At 47.5% G+C, this 27,973-nt stretch overlaps 1 protein-coding gene across 1 annotated transcript; it reads right to left on the minus strand.

Annotated features, from left to right (window-relative positions):
* Positions 1-263: 263 nt before the first annotated feature.
* Positions 264-27,973, minus strand: PPME1 (protein phosphatase methylesterase 1). The gene is made up of 14 exons (XM_087965969.1): positions 27,724-27,973; positions 24,531-24,625; positions 23,041-23,132; positions 17,646-17,703; positions 11,352-11,403; positions 9,747-9,901; positions 8,569-8,659; positions 7,225-7,290; positions 5,856-5,988; positions 4,573-4,702; positions 3,001-3,045; positions 2,546-2,610; positions 960-1,027; positions 264-341 (listed from the first exon to the last, which is right to left on the minus strand). The coding sequence occupies exons 1-14, from the start codon at positions 27,822-27,824 to the stop codon at positions 323-325; spliced, it is 1,170 nt and encodes a 389-aa protein (XP_087822095.1). The 5' UTR covers positions 27,825-27,973; the 3' UTR covers positions 264-322.

Below are 27,973 nucleotides of genomic sequence, written 5' to 3' on the forward strand. Positions count from 1 at the left end.
AAGGTTGGATGAAATTCCTCCCCACCCACCCCCCACAAAGCCGGAGTTTACCCAACATCCTGGATTAGCCGCCGATAGCCATTTAAGGAAGAAACAAGCCAGGATCTGACGATTTCGGGTGAAGGGGCAAAAGGGGGGTCCAGCCAGGATGAAGTGGCGGGAGGAGAAACAGAAAAACCGAGCCGGACACCCGGTTTCTTCGCGGTGAGATTTGTACCGATGGGTCGGAGGCGGATGACGGGGAAGAGATGGGACATGCCACGATGCGTCCGATGTTGGTTTATTTAAAAGAGGTGCAGGAGGGACCATCGAGGGGGGGGTATTAACAAGCAGGAAAAACACTGTGAAAGAAAAGAGAAAAAGAGGAGACGTGTTTAGCTGGTGAACCTCGATTTAGCGTTGCCGTCTTGTGTGATGACGCCCGCCACGGATGCCAGATAGTCCTCGACTTACGACAACTAAACGCGAAAGTTTCTGCCGTGGAGCGAGTTTTGTTAAGACTGTCTTGAAAAATGACAGTTTGCCTGTTTTACGACCGTTTTTGCCATGCTTGTTGAGTGAATCGCTGCGGTTAAGTTACTTAAGACGGTCATTAAGTCAATCTGGCTTCCCCGATGTCAGACGGTCGCAAAAAGGGATCGCGTGATTCCGGGACGCTGCGACCATCACAAATATGAACCGGTGGCCAACCGAATATAAATCATGTGACGATGGGAAATGCTGCAACGGTCGTAAGTGTGAAAAAAGGGTGGTAAGTCAGTTTTCTCAATGCCATAGTTTCAGTCACTGAACGGTTGTAACTCGAGGACTATCCGTACAGTTCTTCACGCCAGCTTTGTCCCTCCGAGCTCCCCTGTTAGCATGGGGGGGGGGGAGGCAATTTCAAGATTTCCTTCCCCACACCCCAGCCCCAATCTAGCAGCTCAACAACATCTGGTGACCGCAACCGCCAGCCTTACCATTGAAATCCGCCGATGGGCTCCGCGAACCTGTGACGGATGAGGAACGTTGCCACGGCTTCCGCTACCTGAAAGAGAGAGACCGGGGGGAGGGTTTTTTTTGCAGAGACAAAGGAGGCTCTCCCCCTTTTCCCTGGGACAGGCCCTCCCCAACCAATTGGGAACCCCTGCATTCTGCACCTTCCTTGCTCTCGCCCAAAGGAGCCATTCGCGCGGACGGGTCAGGCCTTGCCGACTGGAGCCCGGAAGGTGGTTTCCAGAGAACATTAACCGAACTAACAACGGAGTTGGAAGGGACCTTGGAGGTCTTCTAGTCCAACCCCCTGCTTAAGGAGGAGATCCTAGGCCAATCTGGACAAACGGCTTTCCAGTCCCTTCTTGAAAATCTCCAGTGATGAAGGACCCACCATGCCGTGAGGCAAGTTGTTCCATTGATCTGTCTGTCCATCAATCATCTATCAATCATGCCTGTCTCTGTCTAATCAATCTATCTATCAATCATCTATTTAGCTATCTTCCCTCTCCTTCCCCCATCTATCTTTGTCTCTGTCTATCATCTTTCATCTATTTATCTATCATCTCTCTCTCCATCTATCTTTGTCTCTAACTGACCTGTCTATCATCTCTTTCATCTATCTATCCATCCATCCATCCATCATCTATCTTCTATTTATCTCTCTCCATCTCTTTGTCTCTATCTGACCTGTCTATCATCTCTTCCATCCATCCATCCATCCATCCATCCATCTAATATATCTATCTATCATTTCTCTCTCTCTCTCTCTCTCCATCTATCTTTGTTTCTTGTCTATATGACCTGCCTATCTTCTATCATATGTATCTTATCTATGTATGTCACAGAATCTTAGCACTGGAAGGGACCTTGGAGGTCATCTAGTCCAACCCCCCGCCCAAGCGGGAGACCCCACACCATTTCTGACAGATGGGAGTCCAATCTCTTCTTGAAAGCCTCCAGGGATGAAGCTCCCACAACCCCCGAAGGCAACTTCTGTCCCATGGGTGGATTGTTCTCACTGTCAGAAAGTTTCTCCTTATTTCCAGGTTGAATCTCTCCTTGGTCAGCTTCCATCCATTATTATTCCTTGTCTGGCCTTCGGGTGACTTGGAAAATAGCTTGACCCCTTCCTCCTCTCTGGGGCAACCCCTCAAATATTGGAAGGCTGCTCTCCTGTCTCCCCTGGTCCTTCTCTTCCCTAGACTAGCCAGGCCCAGTTCCAGCAACCGTCCATCGTAGGTTTTAAGCCTCCAGTGTCCCCTCTTCATCCTGGTTGCTCTTCTCCTCACTCTTTCTAGAGTCTCAACCTCTTTTTTATAATGTGGTGACTAAAACTGGATGCAGTATTGACTTTTCTCGAAGTCTCAATGTCTTTTTTTTTATCTCATGCCAACCAAAACAATGGCCCTGCTGGTTAGGGAATTTTCTGGGGGCTGAAGGACACACCCCTCGGGTGGGGGCTGGGGTGGGGTGGGGCAACCAGCTTAGCCTCCCCCTTGAACAAGCCTGACACGGCAACCTCGTTTCGAGCCCAGCACGGAGAGAAGGCAAAACGACCACGCTCACTCACTTTCTCCGGAGCATCCTCGTGGACTGCGTGGCCGCACTGCGGGAGCACCTGGATCTGGAATTTCCCTGCAGGGAAAAGGAGAAGAGAGCCGGGTTGGGCCAAGGGCTAAGGCCCTGGTCCAGGAGGTCGTGAGTTCGAGTCCCGCGGTGATCCCCACCCAAGCCAGGGGAGGGAATTTGGGCCGGTTTCAGCCGTTGAGCCAAGAAACCCTACGACTTCAGAGAACAAAATGGGCAGCATAAAAAAAATAAAATACACCAATTAAAGTACGCTAAATTTGGGGAAGTCGCTGCTGTTAAGGAGGGCACCTTTTTAACCGTTTGAGAATCCAGCTTAATGCATCAGAATATAACAGCCTTGGTAGGTTCACCGAATGAACGGAATGAAGGCGCGGACGTCTACAGTCAGTGGGGAAGAAGGAACCCACCCTGGACCGGAAAGCTGAAGACTTTTACCTTGCATTTGGCCAATGGTGAGATCTTTATCCAGTCTATCGACACCTAGAAATGGAGGAGGGGGAGGGAGTTGGGGGGGAGGGGAGGGAGAAAAGAGGAGAGGCCCCTAGATGTTAATCCAAGGCTCTTGCCAACTTCTGAATTTATTCTTTGCATTTCTGAATTATGTACCTAACAGTATCTCTCTCTCTCTCTCCCACCTACTCCTATCTCTTTTTCTATCTATCTCTTCCTATCTTTTTAATCTATCATCTACCTACTCCTATCTCTATCTATCATCTATCTATCTATCTATCTATCTATCTATTTCTATCTCTTCTTTTCCTCCTCTTATCTATCTTCTATCATCTATCTATCTGCTATCTATCTATCTATCTATCTATCTATCTATCTATCTATCTATCTATCTATCTATCTACCTACCTACCTACCTCTATCACCTTTTTCTATCTATTCCTATCTCTATCTCCTATCTTTTTCTATCTATCTCTATCTCTTCTTTTTCTCCTCTTATCTATCTATCATCTATCTATCTATCTATCTATCTATCTATCTATCTATCTATCTATCTATCTATCTATCTATCTATCTCTACCTACCTACCTCTATCACCTTTTTCTATCTATTCCTATTCCTATCTCTATCTCCTATCTTTTTCTATCTATCTATATCTCTTCTTTTTCTCCTGTTATCTCTATCTATATCTATCTATCTATCTATCTATCTATCTATCTATCTATCTATCTATCTATCTATCTATCTATCTATCTATCAATCTATCAATCTATCTATCTATCTATCTATCTATCATCTATCTATCTATCTATCTATCTATCTATCTATCTATCTATCTATCTATCTATCTATCTATCTATCTCTTCTTTTTCTCCTCTTATCTATCATCTTCTATCTCCTATCTCTGTCTGTCTGTCTGTCTGTCTATCTATCTACCTACCTATCTATTCCTATCTCTTTTTCTCCTATTTGTCTACCTATCCATTCTTATCATCCATCTTTCTCCACTCAATAGCCATCAATCCCTCCCTCCCTTCCTTCCCTCCCTTCCTTCCCTCCCTCCCTCCTTCCCTCCCTTTCTTTTCCCAAATGGTTGTGTAACTTGGGAACTACCTGTGCATCCTCACATATAAACCCACCTGCAAAATACCCCGAAACCTTTGTGAGAACCGGTTTGGCCTAGTGGTTAAAGTGCCAGGCTAGAGAGTGGGAGAGCGTGACTTCTAGGGCCTCCTTAGGTACGAAAGCTGGCTGGGCGACTTTTGGGCCGGTCCTTCTCTCTCAGCCCACCTCCCAGGGTTGTTGTTGTTGTGGGGGGGGGGGAAATAGCAGAGGGGAAGGTGTGCCGGAGACGCTCGCCTCTTTGCATTATTTGTCAAAGGGATAAAAGCGGGAGACAAATAAATACATCAATAAATAAGCATCAGGGAGGGAAGTCGGACAGCGGCTTTGGGCCTCTTCCAGCATACCTCGCAAAGGGAGCGGATGAATTCCTGGAAGGAGGAAGGGAAGAAATGGGGGGGGGGGGAAAGGGGGGGAAAAGGCAGCCCCACCTACCTGCCAAAAGCAGCAGTTTGGGGACAGGGCAATTGAGGAAGAGGTTGGAGAGACCCCTGAACCAGCCATCCCAGTATCTCTCCGTTTTGGACAGTTCAATCCGCCAGGTGTAGGTGGCTTCTTTCTTGGTCTGTGGAGAGAGAGGGGGGAGGAAGAAGGAAAATAGGCCACCAAGCAAGAGGCTGACAATCGGGATGTCCACTCATAAAACATTCCTAGGCCTCTTTTAGTAGTTGCCATAAAACAGGAGGGAAAGCAAAAGTACATTCCAACTCTTTATCTTTAAAAGACTGTAACTAAACTACCGGAGCTTTTGCCCAGGGATATATTTAATTGGAGAACGTGATTGATGACACCCAACCTGTGAAGATGCTCAATTGGAGAATCTGATTTATGACACACCCAGGGGGGAGGGGAGGGGAAACAGGGTCACAGGGGACTGTAAATGATCTAGGCCAGAGTGGGCTTCATACAGGGCAGGGCCAGGATGTAGACTCCGATGAATCCTTGGAAGTTTTTTTGAAGATTGGCTCGGGGATCATGATTCAATTAGGGCGACACCGGAGCATCTCAGCACCAAATTTTTTTTGCACAGGCTTCACATGCAAAGGACCAGAAAGGGGGAAAAAATAAGGGCTGGGAAAAGTTTCTCACTGTTCTGACCGAGGCTTCCCAAAATCACGAAGCCCACTCCTCGTCCCGACAAAACCCCTTTTATTTAGGCTAAGGTGAATTCCTCTCGTTCGCATCCAGCAAAGTCAGGCAAACAGTCTTTTAAAGGGTGAATTACAACCACAGATCTTGTCAGGCTAGGAGAGTTGCCAGGCCGATAGCTTGCAAGCGCCACGCTGTAGCAGCAATTACTTGGCAAGAAGTTATGGAACAAATCTTCACCCTAATGAATTGAACTAATTGTCTCCTGCAAAACCCACTCCCCTTTCGCTCCTCTTTTATTCCCCATGGGAGGGGCCATTCCCCATCCACCTGAGCCTTTACTCAGGAGTCGACCCTTATTCCTTAGCTGTTCCCTTCTTCTGGCAGCTCTGTGCATGCGCACATTGGGAACAGGCTCCAGCTGTTCTTCTTCCCCACTGATTTCCAACTCCGAAGGCAGCTGATAACTGTGGGACGGCCCTGGCCCCATCTCTGCCTCCGACGCAGAGCCCTCATCCGAGCCTTCCCCAGACTCCAGGACTGGCCCAGGTTCCCCCCCCCGCCCCAACCTCCTCACTGTCCAGGTCTGACGCCAGCTCCGCTAACCGCTGGCGGGCCGCAACACTCACCTCCACGTCGTCATCTTTCTTCTTCTTGTTGAGAGACTCCCCGTTTTCGCTTTCCTCTTCCTCTTCTTCCTCCTCTTCTATAATCCCTTCCACGATGGCTTTGGGGCCGCCGGGGCTCGTGGCTTCTTCGCACCTGATTGCAAAGTTTGCAAGGGAAATGAGATTAAAATGAAGGCCTTCCAGATTGACAAACTTGAGAAAAACCAGGAAAATCCCGGAAAGGTCTTTACAGCGAGCGAAAGGAATGTGGACGCGATCTTGGAATTGCCTGTCAAAGAAATTCTCCACGGGTCAATTCTCTACGGGTCAACGTATGCCTAGCACGGTTGGGAATGTTTTCGGTAATGGCCATGGCCCCTTCTCCATGTTTCTGGAGTCCGTTATACATCCCATCACAATAAAGGAGGCTATTTGCAGCTCAGACTTGAACTGTGGGACCCTTGGTGCTCTCTGAGCTGGGTCGTTTTCTTACGGACGTTTCATGACCCAGCTAGGTAACATCATCCATGTTAGAAGGGAGCAGGGTTTGCAGAGAGCAGGACAAAGAGAAGAGGGAGGAGGAGGACTGTGGTGCTCTCTGAGTTTTCTTGTTTTCTTGTAGACGTTTCATTACCCTACTAGGTAACATCATCAGAAAGGATTTGCAGACAGTACAAAGGGAGGAGAGGAGGAGGAGGAGGAGGGAGGAGGAGGAGGAGGAGGAGGAGGAGGAGGAGGAGGAGGAGGAGGAGAGAGGAGGAGGAGGAGGAGGAGGAGGAGGAGGAGGAGGAGGAAGAAGAAGAAGAAGAAGAAGAAGAAGAAGAAGAAGAAGAAGAAGAAGAAGAAGAAGAAGAAGAAGAAGAAGAAGAAGAAGAAGAAGAAGAAGAAGAAGAAGAAGAAGAAGAAGAAGAAGAAGAAGAAGAAGAAGAAGAAGAAGAAGAAGAAGAAGAAGAAGAAGAAGAAGAAGAAGAAGAAGAAGAAGAAGAAGAAGAAGAAAAGAAGAAGAAGAAGAAGAAGAAGAAGAAGACTGGGATCCTTGGTGCTCTGAGCTGGGTTGTTTTGCTTGCAGACATTTCATGACCCAACTAGGTAACATCATCAGTGTTAGAAGGGAAGGAGGGGGGAAAGGAAGACAAAGAGAAGCGGGAAGAGGAGCCCTGTTACCTAGCTGGGTAAGGAGACGTCTGCAAGCAAAGCATGAGCTCCGAGGGACCACCGACCGCTCCACACACCCCAGAATTTTCTAGCCGGCGGAAGTCCAGGCGCTTCGAAGTCTTTTAAAGTTTCACAAGACACGGCTCTGCAAGGAAGGGGTTTCGCAAAAAGGGCCCAGGCAAAAGGATTTTCACGTAAGAAGGCAGGGAAGGAAGTTTTAAAAAAGCTGACGTACTCTTTGACTTGGCCGAACATGGACACTCTCGCCGATTCAAGATTTCTGATCTGTCCACTCTTCACACTATGGGGAAACAAAAAAAAAAACCAACAACAAGTCACCACCGACACGGAATTCACAAGTGCCGATTTCATTTCCCCATTGTTGCTACTTTGTCGTGCCGTTGTTGGGAGTCAAGTCTGTGCGATCCTCTTACAGCAGCTTCTTTGCCGAGGCGGCACTTGCTGCCTTTTGAACAGAATTAACCAAATCACAGGGCAGGAAGGGACCTTGGAGGTCTTCTAGTCCAACCCCTTGCTCAAGCAGGAGACCCTAATACCATGTTGGACAAACGGCTGTCCTGTCTTTTCTTGAATTCAGTGATGGGAGCACTCACAACTTCTGGAGCACTCACAACCGTGCCACTGGGTTAATGGTAATTCACTCTTAATTGTATTTTTGGTCTCCGGCTCATGGTTTACAGCAACTACGAGCGGCTAGATCCAGAGACGGAGAACAAAGTTGGCTTATTGCAGTGGTGGCTAACCTTTTGGGGCTCCTGTGCCAAAAAAAATGGTGCGCACGCTCGCACTCCTGCACTGTGCCTTGCAGCTGATTTTCAGCCTGTTTTGAGGCCTTTTCGGCCTCCCAGAGGCTTGAGGAGGCCTCTGCAGGCTTTGCAGGCCGAAAAAATGGGCCCATTTCATCACTTCCGGTATTTCCGGAAATACAGGAAGTGACGAAATGGGCCTATTTTTTTTGTCCTGCAAAGACCGCAGAGGCCTCCCTCAAGCCTCTGGGAGGCCCAAAATGGCCTCAAACAGGCCAAAAATCAGCTCGTGAGGCCTGCGCATGTCAGGCATGATATTCCCCTCTGAAAAAAAAATCGGGGCCAGCCAAAGAGACCCCCCACCGCACGCCAAGAAATCGCTGCCCAGCTCCCTTTTCCTGCCGCTCAGCGGCCTCCGCTCGCACCGCCCGCCACTCGCACCGCCCGCCCGCCCGGGCTCCGCTCGCCACCGCCCACCCGGGCTCCGCTCGCCGCTCGCACCGCCCGCCGCTCGCACCGCCCGCCCGGGCTCCGCTCGCACCGCCCGCCCGGGCTCCGCTCGCACCGCCCGCCGCTCGCACCGCCCGCCCACCCGCCCAGGCTCCGCTCGCGGCGATTCCCAAAAAAGCGAATTCGATTTTAATCGGAAGAATATCATGTCTGGCATGTGCAGTGAGGTAAGTTTGCCCATGACTCGCGTGCCGGGACAAACGGCTGTGCGTGCCCATCTTTGGCACGCATGCCAGAGGTTCGCCGTCACAAGGCTTGTTGGGATGGGACGCCCAAACAGACCAACATGGTTCTAACGTTACCTCCATTCGATGGCGTTTTCCAGAGATTTGAACGTCTTCGGGCGACTCCGAAGGAAGTTCTGCATGCTGTTGAGGGCATCCATAGCCGTCCCTGTACCAATGACAGAGGGATAAACCTGGTGTGACCCTGTTTCTCCGAAAATACAACCTACCCTGAGAGTAAGCCCTAGCTTGATTTTTTTACACACGCACCCAAGATAAGCCCTACTTCCCCAAAATAAGCCCTAATTAAGACTCCGCCCACTCCAGAGTGGATGGGTTAAAAATTAAGCTAGGGTAGGGATGCGGGGTGTGTGTGTGGGGAGTTGTCCTACTACTTACCTTTGGACAGTTGTAGCCAGGCCTCACACCCCCTCAACACCTGCCTTGTTGGCCCATTTCTTTGGCAGCCGGCAAGGCAGGTCAGGCTTTCCTGAAGGCCTCTGGAGCTGAGAACAAAGCTCTGGATCGATCCTGAGCTCTGGATCGATCCTGAGCTCTGTTATATCGCTTGCAGAGGCCTTCAGGAAAGCCTTGCCAGCTGCAGAAGAAGAAGTTCCTGAAGGCCTCTGACAGCGAAAAGGAGGCCGGGGGCGACGCGCGCAAGTGAGGTTAGTCAGTGGAGGACATCCCCCCCCCAAAATAAGACCTGGTGCCTTTTTTTTTTATCGCAAAAAGATATCAGAGAAGGGTCAACTCATAAAATATTTCCATGGTCTTTGTAGAGTTGCCAACCAGAAAGGGAGGGAGCAGTGCGGCGGCTTGCAAACCGAAACTGCATTCCATAAAGGTTTTCAAAGATAGTCACTAGGTGACTGAAGTTTCTGCCGTGCAAAACTCTAACTGGAGAGCCTGATGGATGACTCTGGGCTATGGAGGTGTCCCATTGGAGGATATGAATTACGATACACCCAGGGGGTTGGGGGGAAAACCAGGGTCAAGGGTGACAGTGAATGACGCGTCTCAGAGTTGGCTACACCCAGGCAGAACCAGACGTGTTAACTCCCAATAAATCCTTTGGAAGTTTTGGAAGTTTGGCTCAAGACTCAGGATTTAAATGGGGGTCAGTGCCAGAATCCTGACCATAAGGTCTTATTTTCGGGGGAAACACAGTAAACAAACTGACATGTATCCTGGATACTGCAAGGTTAGGAAAGTCTGATGCAGAGGAGAAAATTCTGGGGGTTGGGGGGCCTTACCTTCCACAACGTCGATCATACAGAGGCCCAACAAGCTCGGCACCAGGTTGGATGCCGCTGTGTGGACAGCAATGGCTCCTCCCATGCTGTGCCCGATCAGCATGATGGGAGGGCAGAGGTCACCATACATGACTTCCACCACGTTGCCAACGTCTCTGAAAGGACAGAAGGACAGGAGGAGGTCAGCTGCTGTCCTGCTGGATGGGACCCCACAAGCCCATCTTGCTCGTTTGCCCAGCTGCAAACCAACCGGCCAAGGAACCCCACTGGTCGCCTAGCAGAGGAGTATCCAAACTTGACAACTGAACCCCGGTGTCGTGCCCCTGTCGGAGCCCTGAAATCTGCGGGGGAAGATGAGCTGGGACAAGAGCCGACAGAGATTGAGGTGGGGAGGGGGCTGCGGAGGAAAATGGAGGGAAGGGCAGGGCCAGTCCGGGCTGGGCTTTTCAGGATTAGAGACAGGGAGGAGAGCAGGAGAGACAGAGCTCCAGGCAAAGAGAGCAAGGACCACCCCCTCCCGATCCAAGAGCACGGAGAGCAGAGAGAAGGCGAGAACAAGACAGACTGAGCCGGCTACTCGGGAGGAGAGCGCCCCGCCCCTCTTCCCAAGGCACACCTGGGGACGGAGATGTAAGGAGGTGCTGGTGGGAGGGGCATCGGTCGGGAACAAGCGTTGAATCGTGTGCAGCACTTGCCGACACCCGGAGATTACGGTGCTGCCTTGTGGGGCTTGCTCGGTTTGCCTGCTTTGCTGAACTTCTTCCTCCTGATTACGGTTTGACTGAACCTGGCTTACTGGACTGCTGTCTCTGGTTCCTGTTTGGCTGAACCTGGCTTATTGGACTGCTGGTCCTGATTAGCTTGGCTAACCTGGCTTATTGGACTGCTAGTCCTGGTTACTGTTAGGCTAACCTGGCTTATTGGACTGCTAGTCCTGGTTACTGTTTGGCTAACCTGCCTTATTGGACTGGTTACTGTCCTGGTTACTGTTTGGCTAACCTGGCTTATTGGACTGCTGGTCCTGATTAGTTTGGCTAACCTGGCTTATTGGACTGCTAGTCCTGGTTACTGTTTGGCTAACCTGGCTTATTGGACTGGTTACTGTCCTGGTTACTGTTAGGCTAACCTGGCTTGTTAGACTACTGGCCCTGGTTACTGTTTGGCTAAACCTGGCTTATTGGACTGGTTGACTGTCCTGGTTACTGTTTGGCTAACCTGGCTTATTGGACTGCTAGTCCTGGTTACTGTTTGGCTAACCTGGCTTGTTAGACTACTGGCCCTGGTTACTGTTTGGCTAAACCTGGCTTATTGGACTGCTAGTCCTTGTTACTGTTGGCTAACCTGGCTCTTTGGGCTGCTGGTCCTGGTTACTGTTTGGCTAAACCTGGCTTACTGAACTACTCGCAATCAGAGGCTGCTGAAGGCGCACGTGAGAGCTTTGCTCCAGGACTTGTAGTAAATATGGGGACATTTGGGGGCAAAGTTGGAGCAATAAAAGGGAGTTGAACCTGTTCTCTGGCTATGTTGCTTTCGTGCCATGACCCTTTGGGTCATCACACCCAGGTTCTTAACTTCAAAACACCCCCCAAATATGAGGCCACCTACTTGGACATTGTCTCCGCAGAGAGGTCTTCCGGATTCCGGACTTTCGTCTCACCTGCAACGAAACCGGGTCAAATTAAAAAAAAGCATTCACCTGAATTAAGAACGCTTATCAATCAACCAATTCTTTTAAGAAAAAAACATTTTATTGGACAAAACAGTTAAAAACATTGAACACAGTGAAGTCGGTTTGACATAACTTTTGGTCAGTCTCGCGCAGATATATATTTTCCCATATACAATTATTCAAATATATACATCTATACATTTGTTTGCTCGTGTATTTTCCAGTCTCATTGGTCCTCTTTTCATCTCATCCATTCACTTACCCTGTCAGCAATTCCTTCCCCAACCTAAGACCTTCCTTTCTGCTCCCACCATTGGTAGAATCTATCCCAAATTGCATAATATTCTGACTCGTCTTTATTTTACATCTCTAAAGTTAGCCTGTCCATTTCAGCGCATATCAAGATGTTATTACTCTGTCTTCGCTCGGTATTTCTCTCGGTCTCTTTCCAGTTCTGGCCAAGTGCTATTCTTGCCACAGTAATAATAGGTATAATCAATAGATAATGAATTACAGAAACTAGATAAAATCTTGATCGGCCCAGATGAGATATTATTATCAAGGTTATGTAAACATTTATTAGAATTTGAAAGAGCGGAAGAAATTGTGAAAGGAACGGTGGTTGCATGGGGTGGGAACGTTGGACATACGATTGATCTAGAAGAATGGGAAAAGATCTGGAACATGAATTATAAAATAACAAAATCGGCAGCATATAAGGGAAACCAACATAAAATGTTCTATCGTCGGCATTTACACCCTCAAGATTGGCTAAGATTTACCCAAATTTAAAACCAAATTGTTGGAAGGGTAGACAATAACAAGGTACCCTTCTTTCATTCTTGGTGGACATGCCCCAAAAGTGAAAAAAAATACTGGAAAATGATTCAAACGTGGTTAGAAGAGTTAACTAAAAACAAAATTGATTTTGTCCCGGAATTATTCCTCTTAGGAATAATTAAAAAAAAAACTATAACAGAAAGACAAAATATCTTATATTACATATATTAACAGCAGCAAGAATGTCATATGCTCAGTACTGGAAGCAAAACTCCATACCACCTGAAGACTTAATAATAATAATAATAAAAATTTAGTGTGTGTGGAAATGGATAAATTAACTATGGAATTAAAAGGGAAAGCAGACACAGAATACAATGCAGTGTGGGAAACATGGTTTATTTGGATTGATAATAGATATAAGAATAGAAAATGTAAATAATGTATATAATAAATAAGAGGGTATGAAATTATTATGTATTGTAAGTTTTGATAGGACACATAAGTGTATATATAACGTCACAGCGCTGTTTAATAACTATTGATATGTATAAATGGAAAAAAACTCAATAAACCATTATAAAAAATAGTATAATCAAATAAAGCTCATCCTTAATTGTATTTTTTGACATGATTCTTAATAGAAAGCATTCTGGTACATGATCTAATTTAAAACCCAACATTTCCTCCAGCCACTTCCCTGACTCTTGCGCTTTTTTGCAGCTCCACCACACATGGTAATGTGTTCCCATTCCATTGAGCATTTCCAACAATTTGAGGACTGGCTTTTTTTATACATCTTAGCCAATCTGGCTGGAGGAAGATGCCATCGATAAAACATTTTGAGCATATTTTCCATATTTCCATATTTCTTTTTATTCCTTTCCCATACCGTTTGCCATTGATCCAAATTAATACTGTACCCGAAATCTCTAGCCCATACCGCCATCATCTCTTTGACTTGTTCTTCCCCTAATTTAATCAACCAATTCTTGATTACATCTGAATTATATGAGCTAAAGGGGAAGAATAGAATTAGAAGAGAAGACTTTATTGGCCAAGTGTGATTGGACACACAAGGAATTTGTCTTGGTGCAAATGCTGTCAGTGCACATAAAAGAAAAGAGACATTTGTCAGGAGTCGAGAATCATACGGTGCAACACTTAATGATAGTCATAGGGTACAATAAGCAATCAATCATATTAGGAAACAGTCAAGAAGAAGTTATGGGTCATGGACAGCCGGTCTCTTCCGTTCCAGGGACAGAACCATCGTAGTTATTGTGGATCATGGCGCAGTCAGCCAGAAATTTAGGCTGGATTTGGCATTTTTTGGTCCACCTATCAAGTCCTTCCCAGGGACCCCAGATTGGCAGATGAGGATGTTTTAACACCATCGCAGGATGTCAGCTGTTCCAAGCCAAGCTGCCTTTTTTGCAATTGACCGATGGGGATTTTTTTGGTCAATGCCGATGGTGTTCAAGGGTGGGATTCAGACGGTTTGGCCTGGTTCGAGCGAACCGGCTGTTAAATTTACATCTGATTTGCCAAACTGGTAGTTGAACCGACCGGCTGGCGCCTCCCACCGTACCCCACCTCTCCCAGGAGTCTCCACGTGGCCTGTTTTGGATGCAGGTAAGTGCAGGGTCCCTGCAGAGGCTCTGAGAGGGGGGAAAAATGGGCCGAACTGGAAGTTCCAGTAGGCCACGCCCATCACGGCCAGGCCCACCCAGCAACTGGGCAGCAAACCGGTCGGTTGTTGGGATTTTTGAATCTCATTCCTGGATGTTCCAGATGTTCTGGGATGGCAGCCAAGGCGCCGATCCCTATTGGAACTGCCTTGGATTCCTTTTGCCACAGTCGCTCAATTTCTATTTGCAAGTCTCTATATTTTGTGATTATTTTCCCCCCAGTTCTTTTGTCTTCTCTTCTGCTGCCTCCAGCTACTTCCGTGTCTGCAATCCAGACTTTTTTTTGTCCTTCTTATTGACAAGTTCTTAACATATAACAGATAATCAGAATTGGAAGGGACCTTGTAGGTCATCTAGTCCAACCCCCTGCCCAAGCGGGAGACCCTACACCGTTTCTGACAGAGGACAGTCCAGTCTCTTCTTGAAAGTCTCAAGTGATGAAGCTCCCACAACTTCCAAGGTCAACTTCTGTTCCATGGGTTGATTGTTCTCACAGTCAGAAAGTTTCTCCTTATTTCCAGGTTGAAAAATCTCTCCTTGTTCAGTTTCCATCCATTATTATTCCTTGTCTGGCCTTCGGGTGCCTTGGACAATAGCTTGACCCCTTCCTCCTCCTCTCTGGAGCAGCCCCTCCCTCAAATATTGGAAGATGCTCTCCTGTCTCCCCTGGTCCTTCTCTTCCCTAGACCAGCCAGGCCCAGTTCCTGCAAACCGTTCATCGTATGTTTTAGCCTCCAGTCCCCTAATCATCCTGGTTGCTCTTCTCTGCACTTTTTCTAGAGTCTCAATATCTTTTTTATAATGTGGTGACCAAAACTGGATGCAGTACTCTAGGACTGGTCTTACTAAGGCTTTACAGAGGGGTATTAGTACCTCCCTTGATCTCGATTGTATCCCTCTGTTAATGCAACTTAGGATTGCATTGGCTTTTTTGGCGGCTGCTGCTGCACACTGCTTGCTCCTATTTAGCTGGTTGTCCACTAAGGGTCCAAGATCCCTCTCCCAGTTCCTGCTATTGAGCCTGGTTTCACCCAGTCTATATGGGTCCTTTTGGTTTTTCTTGCCTAAGTGTAGGACTTTCTTTTTCTCTGCATTGAATTTCCTTTTGTTAGATAGGGCCCAGGGTTGTAGTCTGTCGAGATCCATCTGGATCTGGAGCCTATCTTCTTGGGTGTTGGCTATTCCTGCCAGCTTAGTATCATGTGCAAATTTGGTAAGTTCTTACACCTGGGGTTTTTATGTGGCAGGTGCTGGTCTCTTTGAATTGCGTGAGGCCAAAGGCCCAGGTGAAAGGGGGTTTGGGAAAATGGGCAGAGATGAAGGGCAAGGGGCAGAGGGCCATGGAGAATGGTCTAGGGAGAGCCAGCAGAGGAGGAAAGCTGGGTGTAAATGGGCTGAGGCTGGGGGAGAAGGAAGCGTGGCCAAGAATATGTGACTAAACATCCTAAACCTGTGGGAGAAAACTTTGCAGTTGTCCATGGTTACCAGGGGTGAAGCCGGGAAGAAATTATTCCCGAAGGACATCTGTCCAAGTTAGAGATGGGGAAGTATGGCCCTTTTAAGACTCCTGGACTTCAACTCCCAGAATTCCTGAGCCTGCTGGCTGAGGGATTCTGGGAGTCGAAGTCCACAGGTCCTAAAAGGGCCATAATTTCCCATGGCTGGCTGAGGGATTCTGGGAGTCGAAGTCCATAGGTCCTAAAAGGGCCATAATTCCCCATGGCTGGCTCAGGGATTCTGGGAGTCGAAGTCCATAGGTCCTAAAAGGGCCATAATTCCCCATGGCTGGCTCAGGGATTCTGGGAGTCGAAGTCCATAGGTCCTAAAAGGGCCATAATTCCCCATGGCTGGCTCAGGGATTCTGGGAGTTGAAGTCCACAGGTCCTAAAAGGGCCATAATTCCCCATGGCTGGCTCAGGGATTCTGGGAGTCGAAGTCCATAGGTCCTAAAAGGGCCATAGTTTGCCACCCCTGATTCAACTGATGCACCCCTACGACCGCCCTTCAATGTTACCCCTATTGTTGTTTTTTACAGTTTTAGCATCAGCTTGTCTAATGAATTGTGTGCATCCAGCAAAATGTTATGCGACGAATGGCCAAACTGAAGCATTTCCAACCCAGATTGCTGAGTTGCTTTAAATGGAGGCCAAATGAAGTGAACTCACTGGTCCAAATCCCCCTTTTTAAAAAATCTGCTGTTTGCCCTCAACTTACTATTCATTTAGTCAACATTCGAAACTCCCACAGCTACTGGAAAAGAAATATAACTTACGACTGTTTTCACACTTGTAGCATCACCACGATCAAAATTCAGACACTTGGCAACTGACTCAAATTTATGAGGGGTTCAATTTCCTGGGGGTTGCGACATGTAAAGTCAAGGGGGAAGCCCGATTCATTTAACAACTGTGTGACTCACTTAATAACTGCAGTGATTCACAAGGCTCAATGAATGCCTGGCTTACCACCAGAAATCTGAGGCTCAGAAATTTGACCATAAGTCGAGGACTACCTGAGTTGCATTGGTATTCGTGCTGCGTATTACAATATTATATTCATATTTGATGTTTCTCAAATAATTAATAAATTCTCGGGATAGATATCTACCTGGATAGGCACACGAACACATCAGGATGGGCTCAACAAGACTCAGCCAGCTTCTATTCAGGTAGTCCTCGACTTATGACCACAATCAAGCCCAGCATTTCTGTTGCTAAGTGAGATGCAATGTTATGACCCAGGGTATGACACAAAAATAACCAAGTCACAAAAATAGAAGAAAGTCCCTTTAATGCCTCCAACTTGGCCCCAATGTCCAATTATCCTTGGCTGGATATCAAACTCTTAAAGAAAAGAGTTTGCGGAGGGAGTAAATGCAGTCCACACCCAAAGTAGAGTTAATACAAAATAAAAAACCCAACACAAACCACACTGAAGGAATTAGTAGGCAGGCATGATAAGGATGATTAATTGCAGACGTCTACCAGATAACGCAACAACCACAGTTGGGAGGAAGCCAGAACACAGATAAGTTGTGACAGGAATAATTTCACGCTTTGCTTCCAGCAACTTTGCCATGTGCAGTTTGTCCTTTTAAACAGTCCTCCCAGCTGCAGCCCATGAAGGGGATCAGGGCCCTTTCCTCCCCCGTAGTCCATGCCATTCACGTTGCTCCCTTATCCGCTCCTCCCTGCGTGCCCTAGGATGAAGAGGGGATGGGCCTGGGTCTTCCTCTGAATGCCCAGCCGGCCTCTGCCCTTCCCCAGTTTCCTCCACAAGCCACACTCCCACTCTCTGTCAGCTGTTCCATCTCTCCCTCGGAGTCAGACTCCAACAGGGGCATGACACGTGTTAAATGAATTTCGCTCTATTTTACAACCTTTCCTGCCAGAGTCGTTAAGCGAATCCCTGCAGTTAAGTTAGTTCCCACAGTCGTTAAGCGAATCCCCACTGACTTTGCGTGTCAGGAGGTCACAAAAGGGGAGCACGAGACTCTGCAACCGTCATAAATACGAGTTGGGTTACCCAAGCATCTGACTCTTGATCGCGTGGCCATGGAGGGGCCGCCACTGTCGTAAGTGTGAAAAATGGTCCTAAGTCCCTTTTTTTCAGTCCCGTTTGTAACTCTGAACTGTTACTAAACACACTGTTGTAAGTCGAGGACTACCTGAATTCCTGCCAAGAAAACGTCCCTGGTTCCCTGTGAAATCCCACAGAATCAGGCTCGACTCTGAAGAGAACGGGCTTGGAACGGCTTACCGTGTCCTCTTAGATCCAAAGCTACGATCCTGCACTGGATACGGTTGACGATGGTGGCCTGAAGAAAAGAGATAAAACGACTCAAATCAGATTTAACAGATAATCAGAGTTGGAAGGGACCTTGTAGGTCATCTAGTCCAACCCCCTGCCCACAATACAGACGAACACAATACAGAAGCCTGATGATGGCAGATGAGATTCTGCCGAAACGTTGCTACAACTTTAAAAGCACAACTATAATGACGTGGGAAAATACCCGAACAAAGCTGAATAACCAACATACATACACATATACATATACATATACATATACATATACATACATACATACATACATACATACATATATATATATATATATATACATATATATGGTGTTCGGCTTGGTTCGGGTAGTTTCCCACGTCATTGTAGTTGTTCTTTTAAAGTTGTAGCAACGTTTCAGCAGAATCTCATCTGCCATCATCAGGCTTCTGTATTGTGTCCGTCTGTGAGTCAGACTTTTACAGTGGTTTCAGATTTAAATTTGGGGCAGCCTATTGCTGTGCCAGAATGGTTTTTCTTCATCCTGATTGGTTGGGAGTCTTGGTCTGTGTTTATTGGTCTCGGAGTTTGCTGTGTTCTGCTTGATTGGTGTCTCTAATATCTTCTGTCTGTTTTTTGGCTCTTTTTGTATCTTGATTGGCTGGCAGCATTGTGTTACTTTAATGGAGGCCTTTAGTGCAGCTTGGCTTCGGGTAAATGGACGGCTATCATTAATTAGGAAGCTGGGTTTCATCTGGGTGCCTGGTTGGGATGTGTTTGAGCTGGAGGTATCAGGGGGATCTGTTTGTGCCCAGGTGTTTGCCTGGCTTGTGGTGTGGAGATTTTTTTGTTTGTGAGTGCAGGCTTCCAAATGATTGACAGCCTGGTGGAATCATCTCTTCTATTCATGCTTTCTGGTCTTTTTCAATCTCTATGGCTTCTCTGATGATTCTGTGATTAGGGTTTTCTATAGTGGCCAGGGTTTTGGTGCCATTGAAGTTGATGCTATGACCTGTGGCTTCCATGTGTTGGACTAGTGAGGAAGTGTGTTCCAGCTTTTTGACTGCATTTTTGTGTTCATCCAGGCGGGTGCTTATTCTTCTATTGGTCTGTCCAATGTATGTGGCCGGGCATGATGCACAGGGGACTTCGTATATGCCTTGGTTTTCCAGGTCAATTTTATCTTTGGGGTTGCTAAGGATGGCTGCTATTTTTCTGTCTGTTTTGAAGGCAGTCCTGATGTGATGTCTGTGTAGTACCTTACTAATTTTGTCTGTAGTACCTCTTATGTAGGGCAGGACAGCTGTTCCATAGGTCTGTTCATCTTCTGGGTCTCTATTATGTTTCAGTGTGTTTTTGTGGATCAAGCTGGTGATTTTGCTTTTGTGGAAGCCGTTGGCTGTCAGTACTTTAGTCAGGGTGCATAGTTCAGTCTTAATGTGTGTCTTGTCTGCCAGGCGTTTGGTTCTGGTAATTAGTGTTTTAGCCACGGAGTTTATCTGTGCTGGGTGGTGGTGGGATTGGGCGTTGAGGTAGCGGTTGGTGTGGGTTTTCTTCTGGTATATGGTGTGTCCTAGTGTGCCATCTGTTTTTTTGTAGATTAGTACATCTAGGAATGGTAGTTGTTTGTTTGTTTCTGTTTCCATGGTGAACTTGATTTTGGGGTGTGCGCTGTTTAGGTGTGTTAGGAAATTGTTTAGGTTTTCTTGTCCATGGGGCCAAATCACGAATGTGTCATCGATGTATCTTAACCATAGTTTGGGTTTGAGGATGGCATTGGCCAGGGCTCTGGATTGAATTCTTCCATGAACAGGTTTGCAATGACAGGTGACAGTGGTGATCCCATGGGAGCTCCTTCTATTTGTTTGTATCTTTGTCCTTTGTATATGAAATATGTGTTGGTTAAGCAGTGTTCTGTTAGTTCCATGAGGTGTTTAGCTGGTTGGTATTTATTTTTGATGATTTCAAGGGTCTCTTTTATCGGGACTTGAGTGAATAGTGAAACCACGTCAAAACTTACAAGCAGATCTTCTTGCTCCACGTGTAGATCTTTGATCATTTCCAAGAAGTGGTATGAGTTTTTACATGAGAAGCTGCTGTTTCAGCATGGGGCTGTAGCTCTTTTGCTAGGTGTTTAGCTAGGTTTTGTAGTGGTGCTCCTCTGGAGCTGACTATGGGTCTGAGAGGTATGCCTTCTTTGTGTATTTTTGGGAGGCCGTATAGTTTGGGGCATCTGGAAGATTTCTCTCTGGGTATGATCGCGTGTTGGATCTCTTTGCTTATGTGGCTGGTTATAATTTTCTTCTTGGTTAATTTTTCCAGATATGTGGTTGGGTCTGTGTTTATGGGTTTGTATGTGGAGTCTTGGAGTAGGTCTGTCAATTTTGTTTCGTAGTCTTTTCTGTCCATTACTACAGTGGCATTCCCTTTGTCTGCTGGGAGGATGATTATGCTGCTATCTCTTTTCAGGGTTTGTAGTGCTTTGATTTCATTTTTCTGTAAGTTGCTTTTTGGTGGTTTGCTTGTGCATAAGATGTTGGTAACTTGGTGTCTTATTTTATCAGCTTCATCTGTATTTAATTTAGTTAGGCTGGATTCTACTGCACATATGATGGATTCTGTGGGGATTTTTTGGGGTGCTATAGCATAATTGAATCCTTTGGTTAGGACATCTGTTTCTGTTTTGGTGAGTTCTCTGTTGGAAACGTTGTGCACTAATTGTTTCAGGTGTTGTTGTGAGTTGTTGGGGTTTTCTTGTCATGTTCTAATTTCTTTAGTTTTTTCAATAATTTTTCTTGTTTGTAAATGCCTTCAGAATCAGCTCTCCAAGTTGTAAGTTGTTTTATCTTGTCCCAAAGTAGAGGGTGGATTTTGCTGCTCAGTTCCAGGTGTAGTGCTAGCAAATCTTTGTTTAACTGATCTAATCGAATCTCTTATTGTGGAGCTCGCTCCTTAGTAAAGCCATTTCAGTTCTTTTCAGGATACGTTTAGTGGCTGCTGTGCTTTGATGAAATGTTAATTTGAAGCAGGTTGGTGTAGTATTGTTGTCTCCTGCAGCTGCGTAGGAATTGGAGGTCACATAGTATTCCTGCTCTTTTAATTTCCAGTTTCTCGTAGGTTTTGATCTGGCAGTTTATTTCCTCCCGTAGAGGTTTGATATTTGTTTTCTTAAGTTTTCGGGTACTTACATGTATGGTGTTCGGCTTGGTTGGGTAGTTTCCCACGTCATTGTAGTTGTTCTTTTAAAGTTGTAGCAACGTTTCAGCAGAATCTCATCTGCCATCATCAGGCTTCTGTATTGTGTCCGTCTGTGAGTCAGACTTTACAGTGGTTTCAGATTTAAATTTGGGGCAGCCTATTGCTGTGCCAGAATGGTTTTTCTTCATCCTGATTGGTTGGGAGTCTTGGTCTGTGTTTATTGGTCTCGGAGTTTGCTGTGTTCTGCTTGATTGGTGTCTCTAATATCTTCTGTCTGTTTTTGGCTCTTTTTGTATCTTGATTGGCTGGCAGCATTGTGTTACTTTAATGGAGGCCTTTAGTGCAGCTTGGCTTCGGGTAAATGGACGGCTATCATTAGTTAGGAAGCTGGGTTTCATCTGGGTGCCTGGTTGGGTGCCTGTCAATCATTTGGAAGCCTGCACTCACAAACAAAAAAATCTCCACACCACAAGCCAGGCAAACACCTGGGCACAAACAGATCCCCCCTGATACCTCCAGCTCAAACACATCCCAACCAGGCACCCAGATGAAACCCAGCTTCCTAACTAATGATAGCCGCCCATTTACCCGGCCAAGCTGCACTAAAGGCCTCCATTAAAGTAACACAATGCTGCCAGCCAATCAAGATACAAAAAGAGCCAAAAAACAGACAGAAGATATTAGAGACACCAATCAAGCAGAACACAGCAAACTCCGAGACCAATAAACACAGACCAAGACTCCCAACCAATCAGGATGAAGAAAAAACCATTCTGGCACAGCAATAGGCTGCCCCAAATTTAAATCTGAAACCACTGTAAAAGTCTGACTCACAGACGGACACAATACAGAAGCCTGATGATGGCAGATGAGATTCTGCTGAAACGTTGCTACAACTTTAAAAGAACAACTACAATGACGTGGGAAACTACCCGAACCAAGCCGAACACCATACATGTAAGTACCAAAAACTTAAGAAAACATACATACATATATATATATATATATATATATATATATAAGAGAGAGATGACAATTAAAAAATAAAATAAATAATACTCCTTTGCTCTTTTTAGTTGCCAGCAGAAAAGGAGTGTGTGTTGGGGGAAGCAGTGCATTCCTTAAATGCCTCAGATAATCGCCTTGGCAGCCCAAAGCTGTCGGCACGCAAGATTATTACTGGAGAGCATGATTGATGATTCCTGGCTATGGATGTGTCCCATTGGAGAATATACATCAGGGGTGGGGGGAAGACCAGGGTCAAGGGGGAAATGAATGATGTATTTTAGTGTCGGCTGCACCCAGCTAACGCCAACATGGTCACACACCTAATAAATCTTTTTTTTTACTCTTGAGAGATACGGCTAGAGACTTATGATTTGAATGGGGGTGGATTTGTTGGAGCCCTGACAACAGCGTCTTATTTTCAGGGAAACATGGTATATCCCTGCTTTTTATATTTATATTTTATATTTATATTTTATATTTATAACACTTAGCAGTGTTATTTTGGGCCCTGCCACAATGAAGCGGCATTTCTGCTTGAGAGGCCATTTTAAAAATAGGTTTTTGTTGGGAGACCAGCTGACCAAAACAAAAACAAAAAACCACAAAACCCCTCACAAAAAAGCTTTTCCTGCCCAAAAAAACGACAGCTGGGCAGGGCGCAAACCGATGGGAGCTCCCCTGGCCAATGAGATGCCAGAGTACAGATAATCCTCCACTTACGACAGTCCGTTTAGGGACTGTTCGAACTTACAGCGTCCCTGAAAAAAAAAGTGACTTAAAAGGACCGTTTTTCGCACATGACCTTTGCAGCATCCCCGTGATCCAAATTCGGACGCTTGGCAAGGCGGGGGGCGGTGTTTCATATTTACAACGGTCCCAGGGCTCACACGATCCCCTTCGGGGCGACCTTCGGAAGCTGGATTCGCTTAACGGCCGCGTTACTGACTTAATGACAATTAAACGATTTGCTTCATCCCCGTGGCAGGGAAAGGTCGCGGAATGGGGGCAGAGCTCAACTGAAACAAACGTCTCGCTTAGCGACGAAAGAAACATTGAGGGCCGTACGCCGAGGAACTGCCCTGTAGATAAGCGACATGCCCAGAGTCGCTCGGTGGGGTTTTAAAAATCTAAAACCCGGAAAGAAACCAACAAGGAAGGGACTTACGGTGAAGACGGCCCAGGAGAGCGCAGAATGACCTCCGCCGTGAAGTAGGAGCAACACCGGACCTTCGGACCCGCTCTTGTAAACTCGAAAAGTGTATGAACAGTTAAGGAAAGGACAACCTCCTGGGAAAGACTCCAGATTAAAGGGGGGAAAAGAGAGGGAGGTAGAACATGTTCAGAGTTATGCAGCGTAAATTCAGCGCCAGAAAACTAAACACAGATGGCTGAGGCTTCATTTAACTTCTTTATAAACATGTAAAGCCAATTTTACAATACCAGTTGTAGATTTCTCCAAACAGAAGCAGACATGTTACAGGTTCAGAGCAGAACAGCAGCAACACAGGAGCTCAGAAACAGACCTGAGTTTCACTTTAGTTCGGCAGGCAAGCAAGACACACAGCAGAGAAGCGGTTTCATTTTCAACAGACAGACTCAGCGCTCAACATAGCTTCAGAGCTGCAGAGCTTAATACAGAGCCATGCCTAGGCTACTTCTAGTTTCAGTTTCCAAACAGTCCTCATTGGCTGACTTAGTTGCTATGCCTATTCATTGGGCTGACCTTGTTACCAAGCACTTATTCCAGTTCATGAATATACTCTTGACAGAACACTACTACATAGAATCACAAAATCCTAGGGCTGCGAGGGACCTTGGCGGGACAGAATCAAGATCACGTGAAGTGTTAGTACCACTTTATAAGGCCTTGGTAAGGCCACGCCTGGAATACGGCATCCAGGTTTGGTCACCTCGATGTAAAAAAAGATGTTGGGACTCTGGAAAGAGCGCAGAAAAGAGCAATAAATCAGATTGACAGAGTGGGAAGGGACCTTGTGGGTCATCTAGTCCAACCCCCTGTCCAAGCAGGAGACCCTATACTGTTTCTAACAGATGGCAGTCCAATCTCTTCTTGAAAGTCTCAAGTGATGATGCTCCCACAACTTCTGACAGCAACTTCTGTTCTATGGGTTGATGGTTCTCCCTGTCAGAAAATTTCTCCTCATTTCCAGGTTGAATCTCTCCTGGTTCAGTTTCCATCCATTGTTCCTTGTCTGGCCTTCGGGTGCCTTGGAGAATAGCTTGACCCCTTCCTCCTCTCTGGGGCAGCCCCTCAACTATTGGAAGATGCTCTCCTGTCTCCCCCTGGTCCTTCTCTTCCCTAGACTAGCCAAGATGGTTAGCGGGCTGGAAATAGACCCAGGGAACTTAACCGTAACTACGAAGAATTGCTAAGTGACCGGTCCTAATGAGAGGACAACCCGTATTAATTAATAGAGGCGACTTAGATGACCTATAGCTTTCTTCTTTTTTGGTTTTCAAAAAAGGAAGTGATGGCTGGCCCCCAGTTGTTTTTGCATTTTTAATTCGAAAGTCATCTAGCAAGAAGACGTGCGTGCTAAATGGAGCTGGGAGAACCCTTGGCTTCAATTATTAACCGCACCATCAAGATTAGGCAAGTGGAATAAATACACCAGAGACCAAAAGAGAAGGATATATCCTTGCCAGAGTCGGTGTCAACCACGACATCTTCCATAGATTCAAAATATTGGTTCCAGGAAACCGGACTATAATCTCGCTTCCTTCCAGGCCTGAAAAATAAAAGGAGGTGTTTAATTTTTTTGTGTTTACAAATCTTCACCCACCATCAAAGGATGAGGGAGATATTAGATTTAGAGGGAGGGAGGGAGGGAGAGAGAATGAATGAATGAATGAATGAATGAATGAATGAATGAATGAACTAATGAATCTAAAGCAGACCTGGGCATTTTTTATGGCCTCCAGGCTAAATCTGAGCTTTTGGCTGGCTCTGTCCAGGTCCCCTGGGATTGCTTTTTGTTTTGAAGGCAATAATTAATTTTTGCTTACCCAATTTCACACACCCCTGTTGTTTCGGCCCTCCACAACAGTTCAAATTTCTCATGCGACCCATGGGGAAAATTAATGGAGGACTGCGGGGGGTCCTTGGATGCTCTCTGAGCTGGGTTGTTTTTGTGCAGACGTTTCATGGCCCAACTAGGCAACATCATCAGTGCAAGAAGGGAGGGGGAGGGGGACTGTGGGGGGTCTTTGATGCTTCTCTGAGCTGGGTAGTTTTGTTGTAGACATTTCATGACCCCAATTTGAAAGATTGGGAAAGTTTAGAAAGCAGAGGCCGGAAACATTTGGCAAGGAAAAAACCCAGCACAATTGTCTTTTGTTTCAGAGTCCAACATTCCTCTACCCATTCAAAAACCCTGCCTAAAACCCTGTCACAAAATGAACCTTGTAAAGAAGCAGGAAATTATCCGTGTCGTCCAAAAGAATCTCAACAACCTCAATAATAATAAATAATAATCTAAATAATCCATTTTGTCCAAAAGAAACTAAAGTCCCAGAAAGTCCATTCTGGTTGCAACGTCCCTCTGGCAGAAATGTCGCCATCTCTGCCAGTTGTGACACACATCTGGGCATGCTGTGCAGGTGTGCAAATGACACACATCTGGGCATGATGCGCAAATGTCTTAAGAGCAGAACTTTTCAGGATTCAGGCTTGGAGTCATCGGTTGTTGCTGCACAGATAGTCCTTAACTTACCACAATTCGGCCCAAAACATACATTGCTAAACCAGTCAGTCGTTGAGTTATGCCCCTTTTTTTAACCCCCCCTTTTCATACCAGTCATTAAGCGAATCACTGCAATTCTTAAGTTAGTAACACGGCTGTTAAATGAACCTGGCTTCCCCCATTGTTCGTCAGACGGTCGCGAAAGGGGATCGTGTGACTCTGCGACCGTCGTAAATATGAGCCAGTGGCCAAGCGTCTGAAATTTTGATCACGCAGCCGCGCTGCAACGGTGGGAAGTGCGAAAAACAGTCGTAAGTGTGAAAAACGACCGTTAGTCCCTTTTTTTCCCCCCCCCAAGGCCACTGCAACTCAAAGTAGCTGTTAAGTTGAGGACTAGCTGCACTGAAAGGCTTAGGATAGGGTTTGTCAACCTGTGTGGACTTCAACTCCCAGAATTCCCCTGGCTGGGGGAGTCTGGGAGTTGTAGTCCACCCCTCTTAAAAGTTGCCATGGTGGAGAAACATTATAGAACTCTTTTTTTCTGTCCTGATTTTACTTGGTGGTCCCGGAATCGGAGTCTTCCTTCTGTTTCCACCCACCCCCCTTTTTGGAAAATAGTCAGAAAAAAACGTCCTTCCTGGATCCCCCCACCTTTTCCCATCAAAGCAATGGGGGCGGCTCTGCTTCTGCCACCTCCCCCATCTCCAGCCCCTTGCCCCTTCCCCACCCCTCTGCAGTCTGAAACCCCCCCCCCCAACTGCATTATCCAGAAGCTGCCCCCAACCCACCCCTCCCCAGCACCCATCCTCCAGGCCTCCTTCCCTCCCTCCCTCCTTGCAGGCTGGAGGGGCTGGGAGTCCATGGGTGGGGGCTGCGTCCCTGTGCTGGCCCTCCCTCTTTTTCCCTTACCCTGCCTCCCCCACCCCTCCCCGTGTCAAAGGGAGCACGCCTGGGGTCTTAGAGCACTCCCTCCTCTCCCATGCTTGGCTGGGGAGGATGGGAGGGGGATGCCAGCTGGGAAGGAGGAGGAGGGGAGTAGGGGGGTGGGAAAGCAAAGGGGGGGGGTGTCTTTCAATGGGGGGGGGCAGTTAGAAGGAATCAGGCACCCAAGAGGGCAAAAATGGGCTGTGGTCCAGATGTGGTGCGGGGCAGACCCTTCCCATTATCCAGCTGGGAGAGACCCCATTATCCAGCTGGGAGAGACCCCATTGTCCAACTGGGGGGAGACCCTTCCCATTATCCAGCTGGGAGAGACCTCATTATCCAGCTGGGGGGACCCATTGTCCAACTGGGGAGGAAACCTTCCCTATTATCCAGCTGGGGCGACCCCATTGTCCAACTGGGGGAGACCCTTCCCATTATCCAGCTAGGAGAGACCTCATTATCCAGCTGGGGGGATCCCATTGTCCACCTGGGGAGGAAACCTTCCCTATTATCTAGCTGGGGGGATCCCATTGTCCACCTGGGGGACCCTCCCATTATCCAGCTGGGAGAGACCTCATTATCCAGCTGGGGGGATCCCATTGTCCACCTGGGGAGGAAACCTTCCCTATTATCCAGCTGGGGGGACCCCATTGTCCACCTGCGGAGGAAACCTTCCCTATTATCCAGCTGGGGGGACCCCATTGTCCAACTGGGAGGGAGACCCTCCCCATTATCCAACTGGGGGGGGGACCCCATTGTCCAACTGGGGGGGAGACCCTTCCCATTATCCAGCTGGGAGAGACCTCATTATCCAACTGGGGGGGAGACTCTCCCCATTATCCAACTGGGGGGGATCCCATTGTCCAACTGGGGGGGCAGACCCTCCCCATTATCCAGCGGGGGGGAGACCCTCCATAGATTAATCTCTAATTAATGGGCGGCTGATCAAGGAATGAATCAAACTCAGTGTGATTTTTCGCAAGGTAAGTAGGAGGCAACGCCCAAGCCGGGCTGGCTGGGGAGGATGATGGGTGTTGTAGTCCCGCATCCTCGGCGGGGCACTGGGTTCATTCGCCTCCCCCTTCCCTTCCCCCCACAAAGCCTCCTCTACAACACCCCCCGCGCTCGTGTCCCACTCCGAGCGCCGATGACGTCACCGCCGGTCTCCCCTTCCCGTCGTGACGTCACCGCCCGTGACGTCACCGCGGCCGGTCTCTTACCCCATGCGCATCTTGGGAGGGGCCTGGCCGCTGCCTCCGGCGGGGCCCGGCGGGCGAGGGGGCAGGCGGCCGAGCTGCAGCTGCTTCTCCAGGGCGGACATGGCGAGGTCGAAGCGGGCGGGCGGGCCGGCGAGCAGCGCAGCGGCCGAGGGGCGTGGAGGATGCGGCCCCCGCCTTCCCAGAAAGGAGCCGCCGCTCGCCGGAAGCCCCTCCGCGCTCGCCGGAAGGGAGGAGCTCCCCGCCCCCCCCG

Source organism: Notechis scutatus, chromosome 5 (genome assembly GCF_049901735.1).
Source record: "Notechis scutatus isolate UNSWTSFEM ecotype Mainland chromosome 5, rNotScu1.2, whole genome shotgun sequence".
Taxonomy (NCBI): domain Eukaryota; kingdom Metazoa; phylum Chordata; class Lepidosauria; order Squamata; family Elapidae; genus Notechis; species Notechis scutatus.